The sequence below is a fragment of the Stegodyphus dumicola genome, chromosome 6, assembly GCF_044657685.1.
Source record: "Stegodyphus dumicola isolate Sdum_Otavi_A_Nest chromosome 6, ASM4465768v1".
In the NCBI taxonomy this organism is placed as follows: Eukaryota; Metazoa; Arthropoda; class Arachnida; order Araneae; family Eresidae; genus Stegodyphus; species Stegodyphus dumicola.
Window position 1 is genome coordinate 219,648,594 of NC_140773.1, and position 26,004 is coordinate 219,674,597.

The 26,004-nt window shown below is 29.9% G+C and overlaps 2 protein-coding genes across 8 annotated transcripts in view; one reads left to right on the forward strand and one right to left on the reverse strand.

The window, feature by feature from the left end:
- Positions 1–11,996, reverse strand: part of PolG2 (DNA polymerase subunit gamma-2, mitochondrial) — a 51,416-nt gene extending 39,420 nt beyond the window's left edge. The window contains exons 1-2 of one of the 6 annotated variants that reach the window (XM_035367903.2): positions 11,845–11,996; positions 6,219–6,395 (exon numbers count right to left, since the gene is read on the reverse strand). In XM_035367903.2, coding sequence (XP_035223794.1) covers positions 6,219–6,370 — 152 coding nt within the window. In that variant the 5' untranslated portion in view covers positions 6,371–6,395; positions 11,845–11,996. Of the gene's footprint in view, positions 1–6,218; positions 6,396–10,441; positions 10,590–10,772; positions 11,149–11,844 lie in introns of those variants that run through there. The other 5 variants (XM_035367900.2, XM_035367898.2, XM_035367897.2 and 2 more) reach the window with 5 other exon arrangements.
- A 573-nt stretch (positions 11,997–12,569) lies between these two features.
- LOC118196445 (suppressor of tumorigenicity 7 protein homolog) overlaps positions 12,570–26,004 on the forward strand; it is a 71,256-nt gene continuing 57,821 nt past the window's right edge. Inside the window, exons 1-4 of one of the 2 annotated variants that reach the window (XM_035367895.2) lie at positions 12,570–12,824; positions 15,834–15,916; positions 19,838–20,027; positions 25,197–25,367. In XM_035367895.2, the coding sequence (XP_035223786.1) occupies positions 12,674–12,824; positions 15,834–15,916; positions 19,838–20,027; positions 25,197–25,367 (595 nt within the window). In that variant the 5' untranslated portion in view covers positions 12,570–12,673. The remainder of the gene's footprint in view (positions 12,825–15,833; positions 15,917–19,837; positions 20,028–25,196; positions 25,368–26,004) is intronic. The other variant, XM_035367896.2, reaches the window with a different exon arrangement.

Below are 26,004 nucleotides of genomic sequence, written 5' to 3' on the forward strand. Positions count from 1 at the left end.
GAATACATTTAAGGTTACATTTTCAAAGTGGAGAGATGAAATTAGATAAGGATAAAATTACTTAAAACATATAGCACTATTTTAAAAATTTGAAGTTTAAGCCAAAAAGGAGACATTAAAGGAAGCTGATAATAATCTATCTCTAATAATCATCTACATCTTTGCACACATTTTGATAATGTAAACATTTGACTAGGAAGTAACAAAAAGTATAAATGAACTGACTTGACATCAGTGCTTGTCAAAAAAAAAAAAATGTTTTTAGAAACTGTAAAAAAAAAAAAAAAAAAAAAAAGAAGTTAAAAATTAAAATTCTTGAATTCACAACAGAGCCTGCTAGTTCAAGTACATATTGAAAATAATTTGAAGTGAATCCCATAATTCTTCCTAATATCTTCAATATCATATAAATTAAATAAAAATAATTTTAAAAATAGTACTAAGCAGAAACTTTGCTTTTAAAATTGTCTTATATAAGCAAAAAAACAAAAATTTATAACCTAAAAGCAAGGAGTCAGATAACATTAAACCTTGTTATAAAAATGTAATACTTAATACAAAGCTGATCCAGAAAGTAAGTATCGTTTCCACATATCTCCCATACATCTGACAGCTCAAAGGTCGTGCACACATCGCAGTTACGTTGTTCAATTTGAAAACAAATTAGTGTATCTATTTTGTTACTGTCATGTTAAAACAACTGATTGGCTTACCAGCTGTAAAATAAGAGCTATTATCAAGTTGTTGAATGCAAGAAATATTTGACCTTGTGAAATTTATCAACAGATAAGTGAAGCTTACATACAAAACATGATGAATGAAGATACGGTGCGAAAGTCGGTTAGGATGTTTGACATAAGAAAGGAAAACGTCCACAATAGTGAAATGGACATCTGCCATTGAGCATCGAAGTATTGGTGCGCCGTATTTACAAAAAAGTTCATTTCCATAAGAGATTCACCATTTCTAATTTGTTAACTGCATTTTCGAAACATTTCACAATCTTTATTACACAAAATTGTGATTGAACATCAGCAGTACAGAAAACTGTGTTTGCAATGTGTACCGTAAACACTAAGGGACATTCAAAAATTAAAAGATATGGGAGCAACTTGGAGTTCCCGCAGCATTATGTAAGAGAAGGAAATGATATTTTGAAAAGGACTGCCACAGTTGATGAAACATGGATTTGTTATGAGATATCTGAAACGTAATGACAGTCACTGGAATAGCAGCATACTGGTTAGAAAAAGACTTAATATGTTGATTCAGAGAAAACAAGGAAAGTTTTTTTTTTTTTTTTACGATTTTATGGTTATGAACGGATTCTCTTTTAACGGAAAAATTAAAATAAGGAAAGTAAAAAAAAAAAGTCAAAATTAATTCAGTTCACTATCAAAAATGTGTTTTAACAGCTATTTTTAAAGAAGAAATTCCATCTCTTTATCCAAGCAATCTTCACTATGTTACATTCCATCGGGATATGGCTTCGAGCCATACCTCTAAATCTAGTGCTCTATTTTAAAAAAAAAATAAGAAATAAAATCGAAATTGAAGGTATTCCCTTTACGTGCATCCTACCCAAGTCTCCTGATGTGTCTCCTATAGACTACTGTGCATTTGGACTTTTAAAACAAGCTGCTTATAAGCAGCATCCCAAAATGCTGGATGAACCCTGGAAGATTGTGAAGGAGAAGTGGAATAAAATCAACCTTGATGTTTTAAGAAAAGGACTTTTATCTTGGAAATCGAGATGTAGTATGACAGTTCACCAAAAGGGCTATCAGAATGAACATATTAGATAATAAAATTCTAAGGTTTGTTTATATATAAATCTTTGCAAAATCATTACAAAAATGTTTTAATACCCTATGTATAACTTATTGTGAAGCACAGAAGTTACAATGCATAATACAGAACAAAAGGCATGGACTACTTGACTTCTGGTATTGTGTTTGTGCATGACAAAGTGTGACCGAATACCACATGTGCAACAATGAAGTTGCTTGATTCATTTTGTTGGGAACAATTCTTTCATCACTTCTTATAGTCTGGATCTAGCTCCATCCAACTTCACTTACTCTGTCATCTCAAGAAATTTCTTCCCGGGCAGCACTTTAACAAGTGATGATGAGATCGAAGTAAACATCCAGAACTGATTTAGACTGCAGGTGGCCAAATCCTATGTAGCTGATATGTTGCAATTAATGCCAAGATATAACATATGCCTTAACTTGCATGGTGAATATGTCAAAAAGTAGTTTAATGTATGTAGATTTTTCAGTAATAAAATACAAATGAAAACAAATTGCTAATATTTTTAATACCCAAATGGTACTTACTTTCTCAGAAATAATGAAATAGTTTTTAAAAATTTTAAAAAGAGGACTAAAATAAAAAAAAATCATTCATCAATGATATTCTAGATGGGGTTATTTAATTTAGGCATAGCACACAAGAACTACCTGCCTAGACTCCAAACATTTTTAAGTGACAGTAATCAAGCAGTGGAATCTAACATCTCATACTCCTTTTATTCATACCACTTATTTCATAACAGGATTTCAGACTCAAAAGTTTTTAAGTACCTGTCCTCCTGATGACACTATAATAAGGTTTTAAGTAATAGGCCCTAAGTTACTACATTTATAAATGCCCATGACTTATCCATAAACTGAACCCAAGTACAACAGCATGCAAATGAACCAGTCTCTATTAATTACTATATTATTCACAACTTACTTTATTAAATGCAGTTGATACAATAGGCCAAAATTCGAGGTTTATAAGAACTCTAATTTAAAAAGTGAAAATGATGTAATATATTTTCAAAGAAGTGGGGGATTAGAAGAATAATTAAGCAACCAAAAATTATTTACCTCCAACATAGTACAAAATCTGAAATCCTGAATCATATGACTTTAGCAATTCCAGATTTTAGGGTATTAATTTAAATCTTGTTAAATGACATGTAGAAATTATAAAATTAAAAATATTAAATAGTTATTTGTAAAATATTGAAGCATTTTTATAACATAGGGAAAAAAAAAACTAACATTTAACAAACAAAAAAAAAAAAAAATTCTTGAACAGTTAAAAAGTTTTAATATTCAACCTTTATAACTGCTGAATAAAAAAATTACCACTGAATAGTGAAGATAAATCTTTTATACTCAACAACCTCTTTGCCACTTTCCTAACCCAACAGTATCAATTTTCTGGATTTAAAACCACACTACAGATTTTGCCATGCATTGATTGATGATTGAGGCATTTTCATTGCAATGAAGACTACAGTAGTTACATCACCTTTATTCACCATTTTTTGCATTTATTTACATATTTCATCAACAGAAAATTTCACAGTTCAAGTCATAATTGACACATTTTTTGCTTTTGCATATTTCTTTGACACCACACAGTACCAGTTTGATTTGACTTCTTTCCTGAGGCAACCACATTTTTCATCTAATCATATTCCCCCTCCCAGTTACACTAAAAAAGATTTCATGATTTGGGATTTGATAAAAGATAAAAGTGGCTATCATATTTCTTCAAGAAAGATATATTCTGTCCAAAGAAAGACTGTGTTTGGCTTACCACTCAATGAAATTATAAAGCCATTTGAGACCAAAAGTGCAAAATTTTACCTGATTTAAAACCTTATTATAGCTTTTGCCATTCGGTTAATTGATTATCAGGGTATTGTTAACATGCTGCAAGATTTCAGTTATATCATCTTCATTTAGCATGGCTTCACATATTCCATCAGTTACAGAATTTCACCTTTTACTTCTAACATTCAGAAATCTTCAGCTATTATTATCATCATCATAAAATTTGGTATTTTATGATGATTATATTATAAATTTTAGTAGCCTTTGTAGGAGACTTTTTAAGGGATACTAACTTGTATTCATATCACACTTGTGATCAGGAACGGAATGTGCAAACCTCTAAACTAACATCTGTTCTTTAAACCTTTCCATTTGAAACACAATATTTTATTGCAACACCATTTTGTAGTGCCAGTAAGAGTAAAATAGCATTGCATTAATGCTTTTCCAAAGGCTTTTGGTATAAATGATACTTTTGTTTTGGGAGAATTTAATCATATTGTTGCTTCATTTGGTAGTTGCCAAATCACATGACAATCACACAATGTAATATAATACAAAGTCCGTAATCCGGACTCGTCGGGACTTCGGCGATTCCGGATTAAGGGTTTTTCCGGATTATAGATCATCAATTTAAATCTGGTAATACGGCATGCAGAAATTATACAGTTAAAAATATGAAACCATAATTTATGAAATAAAGAGCAATTATGATCTAAAGGGTATAAAAATTTGCAAAAAAAAAAAAAAAGCTTAATATTTATTTGTTTACTTTATTAAACATTTCTTTCAATGTAAGTTGTTCAAGTTGCTTCATTTTTTGTGCTAAATGCACATGCGTAACATTAAACGTGCATGTGTAAACGCATTACACGCATGCGTAAAAAAAAAAGTTTGTGGCTTTGAGGTCCGGATTATAGATCATTCCGGATAATGGATGTGCGGATTACAAACTTTGTACTGTATATAGTGATTGTTTAAATAAAAAAATAATAGTAAGCATTTCTACAAAAAAAAAAAAAAAAAGAAAAAAAAAATATATATATATAAGAGAAAAAACTGTTGTTTACAATGCAAAGAAAAAAGCTTAAAATCTTTATCGATAATTGAAGAACAACATCTGTTAATAACAACAGGTTTTAAATAATTAAGTTTCTGAGCAAGAATATTGAAAAGAACAAATATAAAGGACATGAAAAACTTAAAATGCAGAAACATAATTTTTTTTGTTTAAATAAGTGACTTAAGACGCAAGGGAAACATACCGACATGGAAAATAAAACAGGCGAATTGATGAAGAGGGACCCATTTTGCCCTCAAAATCGATTGGGATTTTACAAAATCTACGTCGAATACAAGGTTGTCGATTTGCCTGTTTTAAGTGACTTAATATTTGGCATCAGAAAAGCAAACTGATAAATAATTGCAATAAACAGAATTGCCTAAATTAAATATGCTGTGTGTAATTAGAATGTCAAAGAATGGAAACAGATAGCTTCACTCTGAAGTGAAACACTAACGATAGGATCCGACAAATTGATAACTGGTAAGTGAATGCCTTTTTTGACACTGAAAAATAAAGGATATCGTTAACATAAAAAGCAAACAGAAAAAGGCTTTTAAAAACAATAATACAAAAATTCGATACACTGCATATTATTAGAAATTCAAAAACAATAGATGAGGAAGTTGAGTTAGATTAATTAATTAAAGCAAAGTAGAAGAGGAAAATTTGTCCAACTATAAGGTTAATTTCATGGAGGATTTGCTAAGAAAAGCTTACTTATATTCATGTTACAAATGGGCAAAATCTTGTATCTGCCCAGTCATTGGTGGGAAGGATGAAAGTTGACAGATTCACTTTCAAGATTAAAAAAAAAAAAAAAAAAATGAAGCAAGGATAAATGGAATTTGTAAATGGTAAGTTAAACCATTCTTGCCAATGTGCATTCAGCCAAAACAATGAAAGCAAAATTAAACAGAAATTAACACACAAAAAACTTCAGTAAGATTAAGATTAAAGATGATTTCCTAAGTTAATAACGGCAGTTAATAGTACTTATTTTCCTCAAAAACAAAATATATCCAATAAAGATAGTCTGAATGACTGCCTCTTCAATTTTAATGCATAAAGAATTTTTAAAATATGTAAATCATAATACACCAGAAGTTGGAAAGTTTGGAGCCATTAGAAAGTCTGGTGATTAATACATGGCTAAAGAATAACAATGTCTTTTATCACAATTAGAGATAAATGAAATTAACAATATTTTTTAAAAGTTTAAAAAGATCAGAAGTTTCAAAATGTTTATGGACACAGGAGTACAAGGTTTAAGTCTTTTGTAGAATCATAGAAATAGTATGACTGTTTTCCATCTTGCGAGATGATAATTTATAACCTGAATTTTATCTAATTTTAGACTAATTTAATCTAATTTTAGAATTTTATCTTATTTTAAAAGTAATTATTACTTTAAAAATAAAAATACTACTATTTAATTTTCAAATCTTATGAGATGGCAGTAAAATATGGAAATTAAAACTAAAAAAATAAAAAAATAAGATCATTTAAAACTTAAGAATTCTGTAAATGCATCATACCATTCTCTAAATACATTTCGTTTCAATAATGAACCTAAAGGCCCATAGCAAATAGCTGTTGAACTATCTGTTCTCCCAATATTCAAAAAACCATTTTTGCCACAAATTTGAATAAGCTTGATGAAACAATTCTGCACAGATTCCAATTTCATAGCAGATCATGAAAAGAAAAAAAACCTAAAAAGAAAATAAATAAATAATAAAAAGAAAACCTAAATCTCGTAATTATACAAAATTTTAAAATATTTACAAAAATTCTGAATATTAAAGCAACTTGAGAACCATCAGTTCTTAAATTTTGAATACCCTTTCAGTCGAGTACCTTTTTCTTCCCCTTTACTTTAAAAATACCATCTTTTTATCTGCATTTAACCTATCGAAAGTGAAAGTTTACTGTTTTTGATACTTAACAAAATTTTTAGACCTCAATTAAAATCAAAATTATTTATTTTGTGATATCTTTATTACACTATTTAAATTTCTCGATGTAATATCTGCATGGTTTTATGCAAAAGAAAAATTTTTTAAACTAGAAAATGTGTTACTTACAAAATGTTAATATTTATTATATATATGTGAGATATAAAATATGAAAGAAAACTACTAACTTAAATTTAGCAATAGTCCTTTTAATTCCTCATTTTAATCAGCTACATCCTGTTCCTGTCTTAAAAACTACTAACATTCAACTCAGGATGTAAACAGTAGAATAATTTATGAATCTACAGTGCATCACATGAGAACCAATCCGCATTATGTCATCTTATTAATTCTGCAATGTGGTCAGCTCTTTTCCAATTACCATTCAAAATTTAAACAAAGAAATCAACTCTATAAATACCCCTTTGCTGAAATGTGTACTAATTTTCCTGCCTTCCTCTTGCTGTGCTAATGTGTGTTGCCCATTTTTCCACTTCATCTATCGTCTCGAAATCTGATCAGTTATATAAACTTGTGGGGTGCTTATCGCATCCATAATGACAATGTGTAAACATGAATATGTGTCCCCAGAACTAGCTGTACAAATAATATAATAAAATAATGTGTTATATCTATGCCACGTCTGAAAAGTTCTTCTCCACTATGTTAACTCACAATCAATGCAGCTATGTTTTAATCCCAAGATAGGCTACGGAATTTATTACTTATATTATTTCTTTATCTTTCTTCAAATAAGCACTTCAATCAATTATAAAATGCAATTTCATAAAGGTAGAAATTTTTTCTGACCAAACACGATTTATTAGTTTCTTAATATAAGAAGAGTATCACATCTGATAATTTACCACATTCACTGTTTCTAATCATTTTGCACCCAATTAATAAAGAAGTATCAAAATCTGTAATTTCCATTTGCAATAAGATATTGCTCTGCCTCTCAATTTTTTCATTGCTTTATTAACCTTCCGACCAGCAAGGCCATATATATACAACTTATATGAATATTTTTTGTGATGTCTTAAAGAAAGTGTATATACATGCATCTTGAAATATCTCCAAGTAATTAAGAGAATATAATAGAAATACATAAATCCAGATATAAAATAATAGGAGCATTTTAGCCAGTGGAAGCATAAATATTAAAATCACACCTTTCTCATGGCAATTTTGGGAAACATTTTTGCTTTCTTAGTAAAACCCCATGCAGGTTCAGAGATTGATTACTTCAACTCTTTCCTCCAAGTTTAAACACTTAATATAAAATTATGCTCTCACATAACTAAAAAGACTGGGAAGGGGAACTATATTATTCCAAACTGAAAGGCCGCGGATTTGTTTTGGACAAATTAGACTGGAAATTAATATTCACATTGAATGAACAGATCTTGTGATTAAATGATTTCCTATAGCACCTTGCATTTCCCTTACCACATTCAAAGAAATACACATATTTTAATTCAATAATATAGGGTACTCTCTTTTACCCTTTTCCCACTCTCTTGCATACATTCTTCAGAGGAGTATTTATGTACTAATATTACCACCTTCACATAGTTTTGTGATTTTTTACACATACAAAATAATGATTTAAGAGTTGCTAAAAATTATTTATTACATACATATGTAATTTAAGCTTTAATTAGTTCTTTATTCTGAAAATCAATGCATTAACCTATTAACAGATTTTATTTCCTTTACGCTAGTGGAAATTTTATGACAGTCACCTTAAGAAAGTAATTAGTCCGATTATATCAATGCTCCACGCAATCATTTTCTTTAGTGATTTTGTAAGAAAATATTGTATTCCTGCAAAAATTTTACTGCAGGTTCTTCAGTGACAGGCAAATCCCACAAGCACATATCTTAAAATCCAGTTTAAGATAAAAACTATCAGTACTTGTCTATAAAAATCTGTTTGAACTTGGAAAACAGAATGAATACATATAAAAATGGCGACACTGCTTGTTAAAAATGAAAAATTAGTTGCCAGAATTTGGTCTATCCTGATAATTTGGTGACTTCTACTAAAGTGGAATACATTACGTACAGGGGCGTAGCTAGAGGGGGGCATCTGTCCCCGGGCGCAGAATCCAAGGGGCGCCAAACTGATGTTAGGACATTTTAAAATTAAATGTTTTCCATCCTTGGCAAGCAGTATGGGGCTCGAAATCTTCAGATGTCCCTGGGCGCTGAAAACCCTAGCTACGACTCTGGTTATGTACCTATTTTTATTAATACATTATGTACCTATTTTGAGTTGAACTGTGATAATTTTCTAAACAAGAGGTACCTTCAGATTTAAATTATAAAAAATTTCTATTCCCTGGGGCAATTTCATAAAAAATTCCCCGGTGCAGATATCACAGTTTCAAGGGAAATGTATGTGCACAGCTTTTAATTTCCCTATTAAATATTAAGTTTTCATTTATGAATATAAAAAACTACTTTTATTCAAAATTTAGTATTAATCAATATTTTTAGCCTAAAGGGGTAATTTGCCCAGAAGGGCAATTTTCATTTTAGCGTTCTGCGTTGATTCACTATAAATGGCGAATCACTTTTTAAATTGTTGCTACCAGAAGAATCTACATAAATGTATGTATGTTTCTCGCATTGTGATAAAACGACACCTAGAGACATCAAATTTTTAATAAGGTACATTTCCACGCGAATATGGGCATCTGGGAACCCACATTTGGAATTTGTTTTATTATCTGGTTCATATTTCATACAGCATTTATTAAGAAACTAAATGATTTCAAAGCAAGCAATGGCAATACTGTACGGGGGAAAAAAAAAACATTTTTATCTCCATCATAGGAGACTGTGTATCAGAAATTCTAAAAACATGCATTTTTGAATATTTTGTGATATTGCTGTTGAATTGAATTTTATGGTTTAAGTGCAAAGAACATGATATTTAATAAATAACGGTAACACACAAACGTTAAACATACGACCTCTTGGGCATAATATAAAATCTGAAAGCCTTCAGATTGTTTTCTATATTTTTTTTTTTGTCTGTTACCACGGCAAACTACAGCTGATTCAACTACAGTCTCATATAATAATCACACTCAGCAATTTTATTGCCAGCTGCATTTTGGGACTACACTTTTTTGAAATTATTTAATAAACTTTTAACAAAAAAAAAAAAAAAAAAAAAAGTGTTACTGAAGCTTAAATCTTCATTTTCATAGCAGCATTCTAAAACATAATTCAAATTTTTTTTAATTACAAATTAATTTATAACACTTCACATAATTTTATACATAAAACATATTTCAAGTTTCCTTTCTATTTTTCTACTACTTATGTACGCTTCATATTGCAATATATGTTCTAAAATTACACATCATCTTACATAAAAATTTTGCCAGGAAACTAATAAATTTGCAAATATATAAAAATTATCAAAATTTCCAAAAGATAGCAATCTTGAAAGAGCTAAAATGGTTGTATTTTGTTATATTGTGTTTATAACAGCACCATTTCCTATTTAAATTATGTTGCAAACAGAATATATTATGTATCACATTATAATTTATTTGACACTTCCTTTACATCAAATTTAAGTATTCCAGAAAAAGGAATTTACTGAAAACAATACAATAAAAAAGTATCACTTAGTAAATCTCTTTTTTATTTTCATAGATGATCCTAAGTTTCCTTGAGAAACAATAGGTTGCTGAAGGGAAATCTTTCTAACTATAAAGAAAAGTTTTTAAACTAACTATAAGTCTCAAATAATTAAAAAGTGAATCAAAGTGTTAATATTGTACCTCAGTAAAATTTTGAAACAGAAAATAATGATCACTGCATCGCATAACTGATTAAATGTAACATTATTATATACTTTGTTTCATACAGATCCATGAAAACAGTCTCGTAGGTAACATATTTTTTAAAAAAATTAAGTTAATATTTACAGGACAAACAAGGCGCACAAACATACTGAGTATTTAGTGGAGAATCATAACAATTATGTTTTTAATTTGAAGTCGCTAAAGTGCAGAATGTAAAGTTAAAAAAAAAAAATAATAATAAATGCACTCGCAAAGACACAGGGAAAATTCATAGAGAGGGAAATTATTACACTCAAACAAAATGTACCGTATTCAATCAATACATGCACAAATTACGAATTTATGCTTTTACTTAACAAATAGTTTAGCCAATCACGGCAACATTCCAGCTCTTCAAAAGTACTCTTTTTTTTCGCATCAGCTGCAAACAAACACCTTTAATTCCGGTTTAATCCTAGTATACAAAGAACATGAATTTATGAATTCACTTAAAACTCGAAAATACCATGACACTGGTTATTCACAAGAAATCTTCACAGGAAAAACCACGAAGATTGTAAAGGATTGTGTACTTTTAGCCAAATGAGCGATAAACAGCTAAGCATGACAACCGAGCTCCTAAATATTGGCTATTTTTTCCCTACTAGCATCTTGAGGTTTTGTACGTGTGTAACCCCATCCAGGGATTAGCTGAGGCCGGAAAAGATGATGCCTGCAAAGCCCAAAATATTAAAATATCAACAGGGGCGTAGCTAGAAGGGAATAAGGGGGGCATCTGTCTCCGGGCGCAGAATCCAAGGGGCGCCAAACTGATGTTACGACATTTTAGAATTAAATGTTTTCCATTTATCTAAAGTAGCACTTCGTTCAGGACATTTTCAATGTTTCCTTTTTATGGGTTATCGACCGAAGGAAATCAAGCCTTAATTTCTAAAATTAAGAGTGAGGAAGCCTTTGGAAGGACAGGACTGAGCCAGAGAGGAACAGAAATAAATAAATAAAATATTTAAAACAATTAAAACGAATAATTCAGCGAAATGAAAGTGGATAAATAAAAACCGGAAATGAATAACTCATTGTTTAACTTAAAATTAGGTGGAAAATAGCAACTTTATTTTGGAGAAGATTTATGATAAAACTTTGTCGATTTCGAGGTGATCTCATGGTATTATGATTTCAGGGGTGTGACATAAGTCCCTCTTCTTCAGGGGCAAACACGATTTTGCTTAAACAAAATAAGTTTGCTGTACTGATATTTTGAGATAACCAGCAGTAGAAAAGAGAAGAAATATATTATTTGAAATGTACTTTTAAGGATTATGTACAATTAAAATGAAATTTTCGAAATAAAAAATTTTTCTGCTAAAATTATGACTCACATAAAACAAGAGCCAGAGTCCTCTTATTTAGGGTTTCGGTGCGATTCGGCTAAAACTGCAATTTATCTCACAAATTTAGATGTACTGAAGATGGATTTCTGCGCAATTTCATAGCGGAATCTGGACACTCATAAGAATGTAATTGGGATTCACTCATTCGTAATCTTGGATGGGTTCTCTTCATGATTTCCCGGAGTGAAACGAACTCCCCTTCTAAATAGACGGTCAAATTTCATCACGCGGTGAGTGGACAAATTTATTTGTAAACAATAAAAAGAAATGTTGATGAACAATCTGTAAAAATTTTGCAAACATTCTTGCACGTTTTTCTTTTTTTTTTTTTAAGGAAACATCAGAGTATTATTTTTATTTTTTTCATAAATAGAGTGCATAAATCAAGAATACCATTTCCGATTATATACGGAATTTAACTTACAGTTGATAAATCCATAATAATTTATGTCAGTAATATATTCTTAAAAATGGATATAAGTCCTTTTTACATGAAGATATTATTACATTCTGCAAGTTGAACGGTTGAGATTACAAGAAATAAATAATTATCATTACATCTAATACAAACAGTAACATTTATAAACGCAAAAAGCAAATAAAACACGTCTCCTATAAATTTTCTGCTATTTTGAATGATTTATCAGCAGTGCCACTGCCGTTAAATTTGGATTTTCTGCTTCCAAGAAGAAGAGACACAGGAGTAGTTCCCGTTTTGCATTGCTACCTCAACGTCAACTGTGTAAATTTCTTCCATCAAACTGTCACATATGGCAACGCTGTTCCCGATGTTTCCTAATCAACATGGAGTTGCATTATGGCGCGGTCTTTTAGTTATTTGCTATCCATAGCGAAACGTTGGATAACTTGGTCGTGGACATATTTGTGGTTACTCTGGCTTATGCTCGTAGTTTTCCTTATTTACGTTTTACGCGGTCCGCTGAAAATTAACGAGAATTTAAACATGGGTACGTGTGTTTCCATACCCAAATAAATAATTATACTGCTTGTAAACATAGTATAACAATGTTTTTCTCATATCTCTTTAAATAAATAATTTATGTGAACAATCAGAGCAACACACCTTTCATATCAATACTCATATTCTTAATAAAAGGTATACTGGGTACCCGACTGAAACTACCTCCCTGCGCAAATTCTATGAAACTCCATTCGGTCTTCTAAATTATATTTTTCGCACAGTTAAAGTAATGCTAATAAAGTTTAAAAAACTGAGTTCTTGGCTTTTTTTTTTATGATTTGTGCTTTGGATTTTTTTACAAAGTGAAACGTTTCTGATATAAATAATAAACTGATCAAATTTTTAGTGTTATTTAATGAAAAAGCACTTCATATCGTTTTAGATTCTGTTATGCATGGTCACTATAGAAAATTGCATACTAACCTTTTACCTTGACATATCATTCAGAGTATGGTTTCATATTGTGCAGGTATTTAAATGTGTCCAATAATATACACTTTTGCATGTTTAAAAATATGGAGTCAAAGGGGAGAAAAAAAGTTGATTACCTAATTAATTACAAAAGAGAAAATAAGTATATAATTTGAACTCTCAGCTGTGCACATTTCATAATTTTGCTGTTATTATTGTTCTTACTGATTTGAAATCTGTAAGTAATTTGGAATCAAGTTTTCTTTATTTGTGCGGTATTCTAATTTATATAAGTATCAATTTAATTTGATATATATATATGTGTGTGTGTATGTTGGCATATACTTTGGTAATTCATATGTTATCAGTATTTTAATATAAACATTTAACGGGCTTTATTTCCTTTAAAACTTAGCTCAAATGTATGTATAAGTTTTTAAAGTTTCTTTGCTTCCTAGATAAAATAAATTTACTTCACATCCTTTATTTTATGATAATTAATATTTTTTCAGTGATAAATTTTTGCTGTAATTTATTATTCAAATTTATTAGGGATTAATGAGAAAGAAATCTGCTATTTAAAATGCATCTTACATTATTAAAAATCTGGGTACTTTTCTGTTATCAGGATTGGATTCAGAAATGTATTTACATATATACAGGCTTTACATACATACATTTTTTAATCCGGTCTTGTTAACAGAAAAGTACCAAAATCTTAATTGAAAATCAAATGTTAGCTTAATCTAACATTTGATTCATTATTCGTAATCTGTTCGTAATCATTTTATCTCTAAGCAAGTTAAGAAAAAAATTGCTTTTGTAAAAGTTTACAATTGGGTGTCCCACCCCCCCTTTTTTTTTTTTTTTTTTTGGCAATTTCTTTTTTTTTTTTTTTTTTTTTTTACCCTAAGATTGGTGCCAGGAAAGCACAATTTCAAAATGGCCACTATGCAAAACCAAAATAAGAACTCGAAGAATTGCACAAACTCGGTGTCCATGTACACATTGATCTATTTTCACTTCAAAAAAATCGGAGAATTGCACAAACTAGGCATTGCGCACTGCCTGAACTTTGCCTATGTACATATTGATTTATTTACACTAAAAAAAATCGAGAAGCTAAAACAAAGTTAAAACTATTGTGGTAATCAGAAATGGGGTTTCATCACCAAATTGAACAAAATTTGTCACTAATTGAAGAGGTACCCAATTTTACACTAGAGCCTAGTCATATTTTGTTTCTAAAAACAGTGTGTAAGCATAAATGATCAAATTAAATATTTTGCTGCAGACTGATTAGCAAGTATTTTTGTATAAAAATTCTTAATTTTAAATATTGCTGAAAAAAATTCTGTTGCTGAGCAGGAATTAATTGTACATCTTGCTTAAAAAAAAATGGGACAGTTCTGTATCTGCCATTATACTGGACCAATTGCTGAAATTTAACTTGTGTTTTCCATGTCTCGAAAGTGCGACTTAGGATATATATTAGATTTATATATAGCATTGTTCTAATATGAGTATTTTGACACAAAATTGGACTTTTACTGAATTACCATACCATTTTTTTTTTCCATATTTCGATTCTACTATCTCAAATTATGCCAGAGTGCCAAGTTTTGTAAAAACTGCACGAGTAGTTTTTAAGAAATTATATCTCAAAATTATAGTTCCTCCATGTCAATTGAATTTGGTAGATATTTATAAATATCTCTTTTTTTCATTAAACTTATTTGATTCTTCCTTTCACATTTCAAAATTAAAGTTCATTCCAAATACAATTCTTTTATTTTTATGATTTATTTTTAAAAATCTGTGTTTTAAAATAATTTTTATAAATTTTTCAAAAAAATTTTGTATTATATATTTTTACCATTATTATATAAAATTTTTACCATCATCTTAAAGTAGATGTATTTCTAAGCATACCTGCAAAAAATTAAAGTTTTTCATTCAAAATTTCCTAACATGTACGAGAATTTACATATTAGCACGTTTGGAAATTTGGCATATTTGTTATAACCAATAATTACGCCAAATGTGGTTTATGCACTTTGTTAAAATATTTGAAAGTATGAATGATGACCTTTTTTCTACTCATGTACAGTGAAAAAAAAGGAAAGGAAAATAGGTTGGTATAAATTAAGAAATTTGCCAAGTGAATTATTCTTGGGTATGTTTTTACAGAAAGAGCTCGATTTTGTGTCAAAATACCCATGTTAGAACAATGCTATGTATAAATCTAATATATATCCTAAGTCGCACTTTTGAGACATGGAAAACACAAGCTAAATTTTGGCAATTGGTCTATGTCCCCCCCCCCACTTTTTTTTTTTTTTTTTTTTGTGTGTGTGTGTGTGTGTGCAAAATGTACATCTTTAATTAATGAAGTATTTAGCAAAGAACAACCATAAAAAAATCATTTTTTTCTGTTTTAAAAATATGTTTCTTTATAAACTATTTATGTGACTAAAAATGTGCTTGAAAGTTGTATATATCATTTGCTACAGGCTTTGAAAATTTAATTTTATTTCTTTTCTTCATTTCTAGCTTCTTTAATGCATGTTATATCTTTTTCCAGCTTCTATGTTCTTGAACACTCTGACTCCTAAATTTTATGTTGCTCTGACAGGAACATCGTCCTTGATATCTGGACTCATATTGGTAAGTGAAAATTTATTTTAAATTCTGATTTTGTGATAGTACAAATTTGATTAAAAATTCTAATTTGTGACAGTACAAAGTCCAAAATCCACATGTCCAATATCCCGATCTTTGGCCCACCAACACTTTTTTTTTTCTTGTGCTGTGAGGATATTTTGTGTAAAGAGGGAAAGAATTGTGTTCTAATAATAGCATTTCACTTTAACATATGCTTCATGCAAGCACAGGAGACATTATTCACAATAAAGGAAGACAAAGGACATTCACAGAAGATATTTTCCTAATAAATTCTTAATTTTACTTTGGCACTCAATAAAACACCTTCATATTGAAGAAACACAATAATTTATTACCCTATATCTGTATCCGTAGTCGTCTTTTTGCTTAATATGTGTCTCAAAACCAAAACTTCTACCAAAATGTACTGCTGATTTTGCACCTACAGACAGGGCTGTGGACTCAGAGTCATGGAGTTTGAATCGGAGTTGGTCAGCTTTTGGGGTGAAAGGAGTCGAAGCTGGAGTCACTAAAAACAGGTCGACTCCGACTCCAGTTTTTGTTGGAAAATTTGAATTTGAAATGAAATTAAAATGAAAAAAAAAAATTAATTATAAGCTGAGTTATGATTTTTATTTATGGACTATATACATTAATAAATAGTTATTTTCTTTCCACATTCTTGAATTGTTATTTTCTTGAACTTTCTATTTTATTGACATATTAATAAATAAATATAAGGGAAGAGGATGGATGCGATATTTGCCATTATTAATTAAACTGATTCATTTAGTTGCTTCATAGTTACAAACCTCACTGGTAAATTTAGGTAAGCAGCAATAGCAGAAAGAACTCCCAAAATTGATGCTATTCTTAGGAAGCGAGCAGGAAAAGGAGACTTACTGATCAAGCAATGCGATAAGGAGCTACATATTTGTTGATAAAGAGGTTATTAGAATTAAAAACTCTTTTAGAAGATGTAGATAACTAATATTTCACTAACAGAAAAATTGTAGAATGATCTTGCAGAATTGGAAGCTCTTCTTTCTACACCATATATAGCCACAAAAAACTTCAGTCTAAAGAATTGACAGGAGACAAGAATAGAAGAATGTGATGCTTGTTCTTTCTGAAATGGAGGGCTTATTGCAAAAGGAATCATTTCGTCAATGAAGAAAAGAGAAACTAGTTTGCTAGACAATGATCTTGCTGGGTTCAATATATGTAGATCCGAAACGCTAAATTTTCTTAGATGACAAACAAATTAAAACAGAAAAGAAGCCATCTATGAACTTTCATTAAGAATAAAATTATTCTCAGAACAATTGGAGAATTCGAATCAGGACAGTCAAACTGCAGACATTGCTATTGAGTCTCTATCATCCTCTTCCAGTGATGAATTAGATTTTAAGAAATATTTTTGGATAATATTGAAAAGGCGAGGGCAAAGTGAATGGAAATAAAGGACCAAGAGCCTTTAGATATAAAATGAAAAAATACAAGCAAGATTTCTGCATGGCCTTTGAAGAAATAGAGAAATATGATTGTACAGTCAAAAGTCGTTAATCCGGACTCGTCGGGACTTCGGCGATTCCGGATTATCGATTTTTCCGGATTATAGATCATCAGTTTAAATCTCGTAAGATGGCATGCAGAAATTCTAAAATTAAAAATATGAAACCGTAATTTATGAAATAAAGAACAATTATGATCTAAAAGGTATCAAAATTTGCAAAAAGAAAAAGCTTAATATTTATTTGTTTACTTTATTAAACATTTCTTTCAATGTAAGTTGTTTAAGTTTTGCTTCGTTTCATGTGATAATACTTTCTCTTTAATTCTATTAAACAGACATAATTTCTTGTTCAGTTACAAAGTTCCGCCGTTCAAGTCCTATAATTGCTGTGTCAAGAACACCGACTAATTTGTCAATCGAAATTTTTTTGTTTTCAATAACCTCTGTCACTTTTCTTCGCTATCGGAAGCGAATTATAATGACGAGGAACTTGTTTTAAATCATATCAAAGATGGAACATATCGAAATGAAATACTACATTTGGTAAGGAATTATAAGCCAAATAAAATAAACATCTGCGCTGAAGATAAGGATAGTGCTGACAAATCAACTTCCAATTCATTAGGCGCCCGCCGCCGAGCAGCGTGAAATTGATAAACAGATTTCGGATTTCAAAACATACTTTCGCTTTAGATCCTTTACATATTAACAAATATATATCGGAAATTCTATTTGATATAATCGAAAGTTTAAGCTTACTTTTATAAAATTGCTCTTACAGTCTGCAAAAAATAATAAGCCGGATGCAATTCGAAAATTAAGGAACAACGCAATCATCAACATTAACTGAAATAGATAATTAGATAATTTTAGCTTATACATCCATTATACATAAAATGCGCACGTGAAAACGTATTCTGCACTTGCGCACACTCATATGCGCAGTCGTAAAAGGTCTTACGCGCACGCGTGAACGCCTCTGCGCATGTGTCAACGTGGCGCATGCGCAGAAAGTTTTTAGTTTTGATGTCCGGATTATAGATCATTCCGAATTATGGGTGTCCGAATTAACGACTTTTGACTGTACTTGCAAGACACCTCTTTTAGAACTTATAAAAATCTATCCTGAAAAGTTAAAAGAAGTAGGCCTAACAGTAAAAGCTCTTCCTTGTACTCAAATAAGTGTGGAAAGATTTCTCAGCTCTGAAGTTTATCAAATCAGATCTATGGCCCTCCAACAAAGAAGATCTTGCCGAAGCTATCTTGTTTCTTAGAAATAACTAGTGCTAGTTTTCCCATTTCATAATAAATGTTAATTAATATAAATAATTTGCTATGCCATCAATATTTTTTCTGTAGCATATATTACTATTATTTTATATTAATAAAATAAGCTGTAACCCATGCGTATATGTTTACATATATATATATGAGGGAGTCGGAGTCTTTAAAATTCTGGGAGTCGGAGTCAGTCATTTTCCCTACCGACTCCACAACCCTGCCTACTGAATAACATGCCTGATACCAACCTGGTGAATAATTCTTTTAGTAGTTTTTGCTTTCATTGCCATGTGACTATCAGCTCATGGCAGCTTAAGAAATATCTTACACAGTGACAGCTAAAACAATTTTAAAAAATATTCATAATTGAATACCAAACAGCACGGAAATCTATATGCGTTGAGATTATGCTTTGTGACGATTACAAACTTCAGCCAAACGTGCTGCAGCTTGGGTTGACAAAGAGAAATTTATCAGCATTTTCTTTCCATATGCAAAAAATCAATTTTGTAAATGATATTCTTCGATCAAAAGATTATATTTAATGCTGTTTGAATTAAGAATAATTGATTCGTTGTTCAAATAAACCTTAAGCATATATGGGGATTTATTTATTCAGGGCTCTGATAAGCTTTCAGCATATGTGAGAAATAGATGTAAGTATAATAAATAATTACACTAATATAATTCTGGCTTAATTTTTTCAGTGTACAATAGCAGCAAATTTTAATGGAACAGTGCATCTCCAGCTATCAATCTCATGATATATCGTCAATGATGTATAGCAGATCCTAAGCTTTATGATGATAGCCACAGATTTGAAGGTTTTAGGATATCATAATCAAAAATCAAAGTTTCCAATTTATGGAATTTATAAAAAAATGTGGAAAAGTGGTAATAAATGAAGATGATATAACAAGTTTTTCATTGCAATGCCCCAGTTACCCCATTTATTGTCATCCAAAATCTCAATTTTAATGCTGTGCAGTTTATTCTTGATGATTTTCTTTCATGATGACTGCTGTAACTCAGAAGTGTTGTTTTCTTTAGTTAGTTAATCTTTAATTTTCTTTAATGTTTCTTTAGTATTTTTTTTTTTTTTTTTTTTTTTTTTTTTTATCTTTTAGATATTTGAGTGGTGGTATTTTAGAAAATATGGCACTTCATTTATTGAACAAGTGTCTCTGAATCATATTTCTCCTTGGCTGGGTGGAGGAGATAATAATGGAGAAACTACTTCAAATGGTTCATCAAGTAATGAAGGCAATGGAAATGGTAATTGTGGGAACTCTAACAACAATCAACAAGCAGGTCCTGGTAAGACATTTTTCTTTTATGTTATATAAAGTTAATTTTCCTGAAGTATTGGGAGTTTGGATTAATTCTTACTGTTGATACAGAGAAAGCAGTAGTTGTTCTAGTGTAACATAGCGGACAAGGATATGATTATTTAATAGTAGAAACATTAGGCTTTCATATCTGTATGTTACTTCCAAATAGAGTGAAAAGAACATACTTGTTTAGTGCCTTAAACATGTTGGGGTTTGTACACACAAAATGGCATTTGCTAGTAGTGTTATGTTTCTGCTTTCATCTGAAGAAATCTATTCTTTTAAGAGCCTTTTCTGCTATGACACATGTGTGCTTACCACTTTTCACACAGTACTACCTGGGCTTGCCTTCTATAATGCATGCTGATCAATTTACTATTATATTACTTTGTTTTTTAATAGTGATCGATGTGTGAAGGGCTTCTTTGGTTTCTTTTGTATCATTAGAATCAAAGCTGGATAAGCTAATTTGTTAGATATAATTATTAAAGACTGTGGAGATTAAAGCTAATAATAATGCAGCAAAAATATCTGGTCAGTATAAAGATCTGCAAACTAGACTTGAGCAATATAATAAAACAGCAGATTGTATGTCTTGCAGAGCACATTCACTTAATTTACATGGATTAATTAATTAATCAATATTGTCTTCAAGCTATGTTTTAATTTAATAGTGTGACCCTTATCGTTAAAAATAGTAAAAGGTTTAGATTGATTCCATTGTGTTTAGACAAACAAACAAACAAACATGAAATTTGCAACAACACTGGTCAGCAAGACTGTGAGGTGGCTGCAAAAATAAATCCACACATAAACAAAGTAACCAGTGCTAAGTTTAAATAACATACTTCCTTTAATTTAGGCTATTTAAAAGAATTTACTTTCTATAGTCATATTACACATATTTCAGATAATCTGTTTCAACATATAATTCTTCAAGTGTAAATTAAAAACCAGTTTATCCATAATTTTTAATTTTCTCTACAGCTTCTGTTTTTTAATAGATATTGAGATATGATGACAAATTGCCCTCCCCCCTTTTCAGGTAGTGACAGCTTATTGCTTTTTAGCTGGCAACTGATAGAAAAAAGATAATAAACCCATATTAGTTAGGACAGAAGTAAATTGAAAAGTAATACATTCTTGTTATCTTGCAGTTAAGTTGATGAGGTGATAGAACTAACTCTTCTCCAGTTAGCATGCTTTGCCGACAAGCTGGTTGTCTAACTGGAATGTACCCTCCCAGAAAAAGAAACTGAACATACTGTGTAGATGTAAAAACCCATTTAGAGAAAAATTTTACTTAGGTCTGTATTGTGAACCTGCAAGACTCAATTTTTAGTGAGTGGTTGGCTGAATAATACAGGGACTCTAACTGGTTTGTGAGGTGGCGAAAAGGATCTCTGCAATATCATAGGAAAGAGGAGACTCATATGTAGCTCATAGTCTTATGCAAATTCTTGCTTGCACTCAAATCATGATAACAGCAGGATGGCCAGAAAAGTAATCTTGAAATTAATAAGCATGGCATGAAATGCTACACTGACCCAGGAGCAAATCCTCAGTCTCATATATAAAATCAGAACTGCTAAAACCTTCTATGGGCCACACTAGTAAAAAGGGACATCCTTTAGAGGAGCAAAGATTTATTTTCCCTCCGAGAATCAGTCAAAAATCTTATTCTCTTTGAATGTGCACCCTGTTTTTAAAGAGTCAGATTTCCCCAATATTTCTTTAGTCTCAACAAGGGGGGAGTGTTTCCTACTCTCATACTAAAGACAAAATAATATCCGGGGGGACTCTCTTTTTTCTCTTGGAAGATTGACCTTTTCATTTAAATGCTAACTGGCTAATAACCTTTTGTATATAAAGAACCTCTCAAGAATATCTGCAAACTGCCTAGTAACTGCCAAGCTTTTGTCAACTTTAAAAACATGTCTAAAAACTGACAATGTAATCCAGAAATAATCAAATAAAAATATACAAAAAATTCCTAAACTAATTGATGTAGATATAGAATTCCAAATGTTAAAATTGAAATATGTATGCATATGAATTTCAATGTAGTAAATTAATTACTTCTATTTTTAAATGCCAACAATACTCAGACATTATTTAAAACACTCAGTTCTTTTCTTAGAAAAACCTTGTTCCTGGTTTGTTATAATCCTATGATGAGATTACTTTTCATAATTGAAAAAAAAAAAAAAAAAAAAAAGTAACTGACAAGATTTAAAATTTACATTCTGCTACAAGCAGTCTGGATCTAAAATAATTAAAATCCTAAAGAAATGTAGAATGAAAATTTATTGCTATGCAACGGTTGGGAAATATATATATACATTTTCTTTCCTAACTGTTAGAATGCTTTGGAATTTGTTGAATAGCTTTGTATTGCCTAGCTATTGGAAAGTTTGAATCCATACCTGTTGAAAATAGAATATATGTCACTGTTAAAAACTTTCTCATATTAGATATTCATGCTGACTAGGTGCAATAAAAGCAATCCAAAATGTATATAATGAATATTTCTTCACTAGTTTCAAGATAAAATTTTGAATATGCCAAAGCATTCCTTTCTGGCCAGAGCAAAATACATTGAGAGAAAACTAAGGAAATCAGAGATTGTTCTAATGTCTGTTATTAGGGGGTGGGACTGTCACTGAAGATGCATTTAGGAAATACGTACAAGATCCTTGCTAATAATTTAATAATATACATAAATTTTCTACAGAGTTTATTGCAACACTTGCTTGGTTTAAGGAATAAATATAATGAAATTGAAAATTAGGTATTGGTAATATCAAATGTAATGGTTTTTTGATAACAACTAAACAGATAAAGATATCGATTTAACTGCTCTAGCAGATTTAAAATTACACTCTATGTTATTTGTAATAAAGTTTTAGCAAAATTGAAACAAAATTTGTGTATATATATAAAAGGGAAAATTTACCTTATATTTTAAGTAACTGTTACAGAAATGCGAGGATGTAAAGAATGCATCAGATTATGTTAGTGAAAATAAATACATTCTGTGTTATTTGTGATAAAATATTAGCAAAATTGAAGCAATGCATATATATATGTGTGTGTGTGTGTGTGTGATTAAAAAAAAAAAAAGAGATAAATATGTAGCAGTGTTGTTTGGCATGCAACATAGATCCATAGTGAACAGGAAACTTGGCAGTCGAGGTAATTCCATTTTTATTTAAATTGACATTTGGGGCCATAATTTATGCAGCACTCTAATTGTGCCTATTCAAGAACTTTTGCATTTTTGATAAGTTTGCGATAGGAAGAAAAGCATAGAGAAATAGCATCCAAGCAGCATAATAGTATAAGTAGAAGCACATTTATCGAATATGGAAGAGAAGGTTTTGATTTAGGTTAGAAAGGTTTCAGTTCTCAAAATTTTGAGTTAAAGTTCGCTAAATCATCAGGATTACGCAAACCATTTCTAGACTAAACACGTGACGTAGATTAGTCTAGAAGTGGCACAATTCAGAACAATTATTACCACTTTTAGAATGCAGAAAGGAAATACCCAAATTAAAAATGAGGAATTAAGAGATTATTAAATTTAATTATAAAGCTGATTTACATATTTGTTTTACTTGTATATATATAAATTAAAATTAAATTGGAATCAAAACAAGAAAATTCCCTAACAGTATTAGTAATTGCCACTGTAAGGAATTCAGTAAGTTTATGGTTGTTCAATAATTTTGTTTACTAATAGGTTGATAGTTTTTTAGGCAATTAAGGCTCGGATTAGAATTTATGTTATTTAAGGAAATCTTTTTTGGAAAGTTTATCATTTTCTTAGTATTAAAAGTTTAAGGTTCGCATAATCGGGGACCACCCATTTTTTAAGTTTTCTTGTAATGGCAATTTTATTTAAAAGTAAATTCTTTTATTCATTAATTTGTTATTGCTTTTGAAAGTCGGATTTGCATGTAATGCATCTTAGACATATTTTGTTTTTTAGTATAGTCATTTTTGCATAATGTAGTATTTTATTCATTTTCTCTTTTCTTTCCAAGTTTTCTATTCATTCCTTTTTTTTCCAAGTGACCGAATGCATGTAGGGAAAATTCTGGATCCATTTGAGATTCGATTTTCGGTTTCAAAGTTTTTATTGAAAATTTAATTGAATCTTTTATTGGTGTTTGGTCTCAAATGATTCAGAAGTAAGAAACACGTATTTGAGACACTTAATCGACTTTTCTGAAACTTTAATTAATTTTCTCCTGATGAGTTCTGAATTAGGGTTTCAGGCAAGAGAAATTTATTTTTAATTTTTATTTTTATTACATTACCATTTGCATTTTTATTTATAGGGTTTATTCTAATGATGAATTCTTTTATTAATTTGATAATGGTTTGCTACAGTGTTAGACCTTTTCTTCGGTTGCAATTAATAATATTGTTAGGGAATTGCCTTGTTTTGATTTCAATTTAATTTTAAAGTAATTTTTACAGAAATTTGAGGATATAAAGAATGCATCAGATTTGTATTAGCAAAAAATTTAAAAAAAAAAAAAAAGTATTTCTGTGATATTGATGTTACAGAACTATACAATAAATTGACACAATTTATTTTAATGGCAAACAACACAAAACTTGCAAAGCTCAAATGATATGCATTCAGCAGAATTTGGTTGGACAAGAAAGGCCAAAGTCTTTACAATGCTTCTATATAAAAAGATACTCTTGAGAAGCTAGATTGGGAAAATGTGTTTCATAATTTTTGTGAAATGAAAAATTTTTTAATGTCTGATTAAAGATTATGTATATTTTTCATTTAAATTGGAAAATCTTATTATACAATTATTCTTGTATTACTTCTTGTATTCTCTATTATCAACAATATTAGCATAATCATTATTCATCTTGAAGATAATATTTTTATGCATTATTGCATAAAGGACTTTTTCATTATTATTTGTGTGAGCAAAATTATGATATTGTTGACAAAAATGATGACTTATATTTGAAAATGGTTATAATTTATATATGCAAAATAGATTATTAGATTATAATATTTTCTCTTTAGCAGACATTGTGGTTTAAGACATTGTTATTAATTAGTTTTGCATTTAAGTATTATATATGGTGATAAATTAAATTTCTTCATAATCTTATTTTCAAGAATGCAAGGTATGGCGAAACCCTCTCAGTTTGTTTAGAGGATCTGAGTATAACAGATTCCTGTGGACGACAAACAAAGAACCTTTAACATATTATGATATGAATTTATCTGCTCAAGATCATCAGACTTTCTTCACTTGTGAAGCTGATGCTAATAAACCTGAATATGAAAGTATGTATCTTTTAGATTAGTGATAGTCTTTTCTTTTATTATTTATTAATCATCTTAAGAAAATTTTAATTTACAACAAAATAATTTATTGAGTTTAATTACTAGCTTGATAAAGAAAGTATTTGTGTGTTTGTCACCCATCCTGATTGTCTATATACAGTGTTTGAAAAACATTGTGTAACTAAATATCTCTTAAAGGGTTTATTTAATTTAAGAAATGAATCCGATATGATCAACGTTTTAGAAAATCTTGTTCAGGTTCTCTTGGTAAAAATATGTAAAATTTAAAAATTTTTGTATTTAAACTTATGGGGAAAATTTTAATCTTTTCCCGTGGGCTATAGGGGCCAATTTCGGATGTATTATGGCCATTTAGTCACTTATTTTAAATAAAAGGAACAGAAAAACAAATCGACAAGATCTTGCTCTTCCTAATCCATATTAAGGAGTAAATTTTAAATCTCCATAGTTTACTGAAATTTCTTGAGACACATTTAAAGTAGTGAAAGTGAGGGACATATATGTCTCAGCCCCCGGGAAAAAGTTAAATAAGAAAAATCATCATTTTCTGATTATCCGCACTCTCCTCTAAGATATCACCAACTGTTGCTAATTAATTTTTTGCCAAGTTAAGACA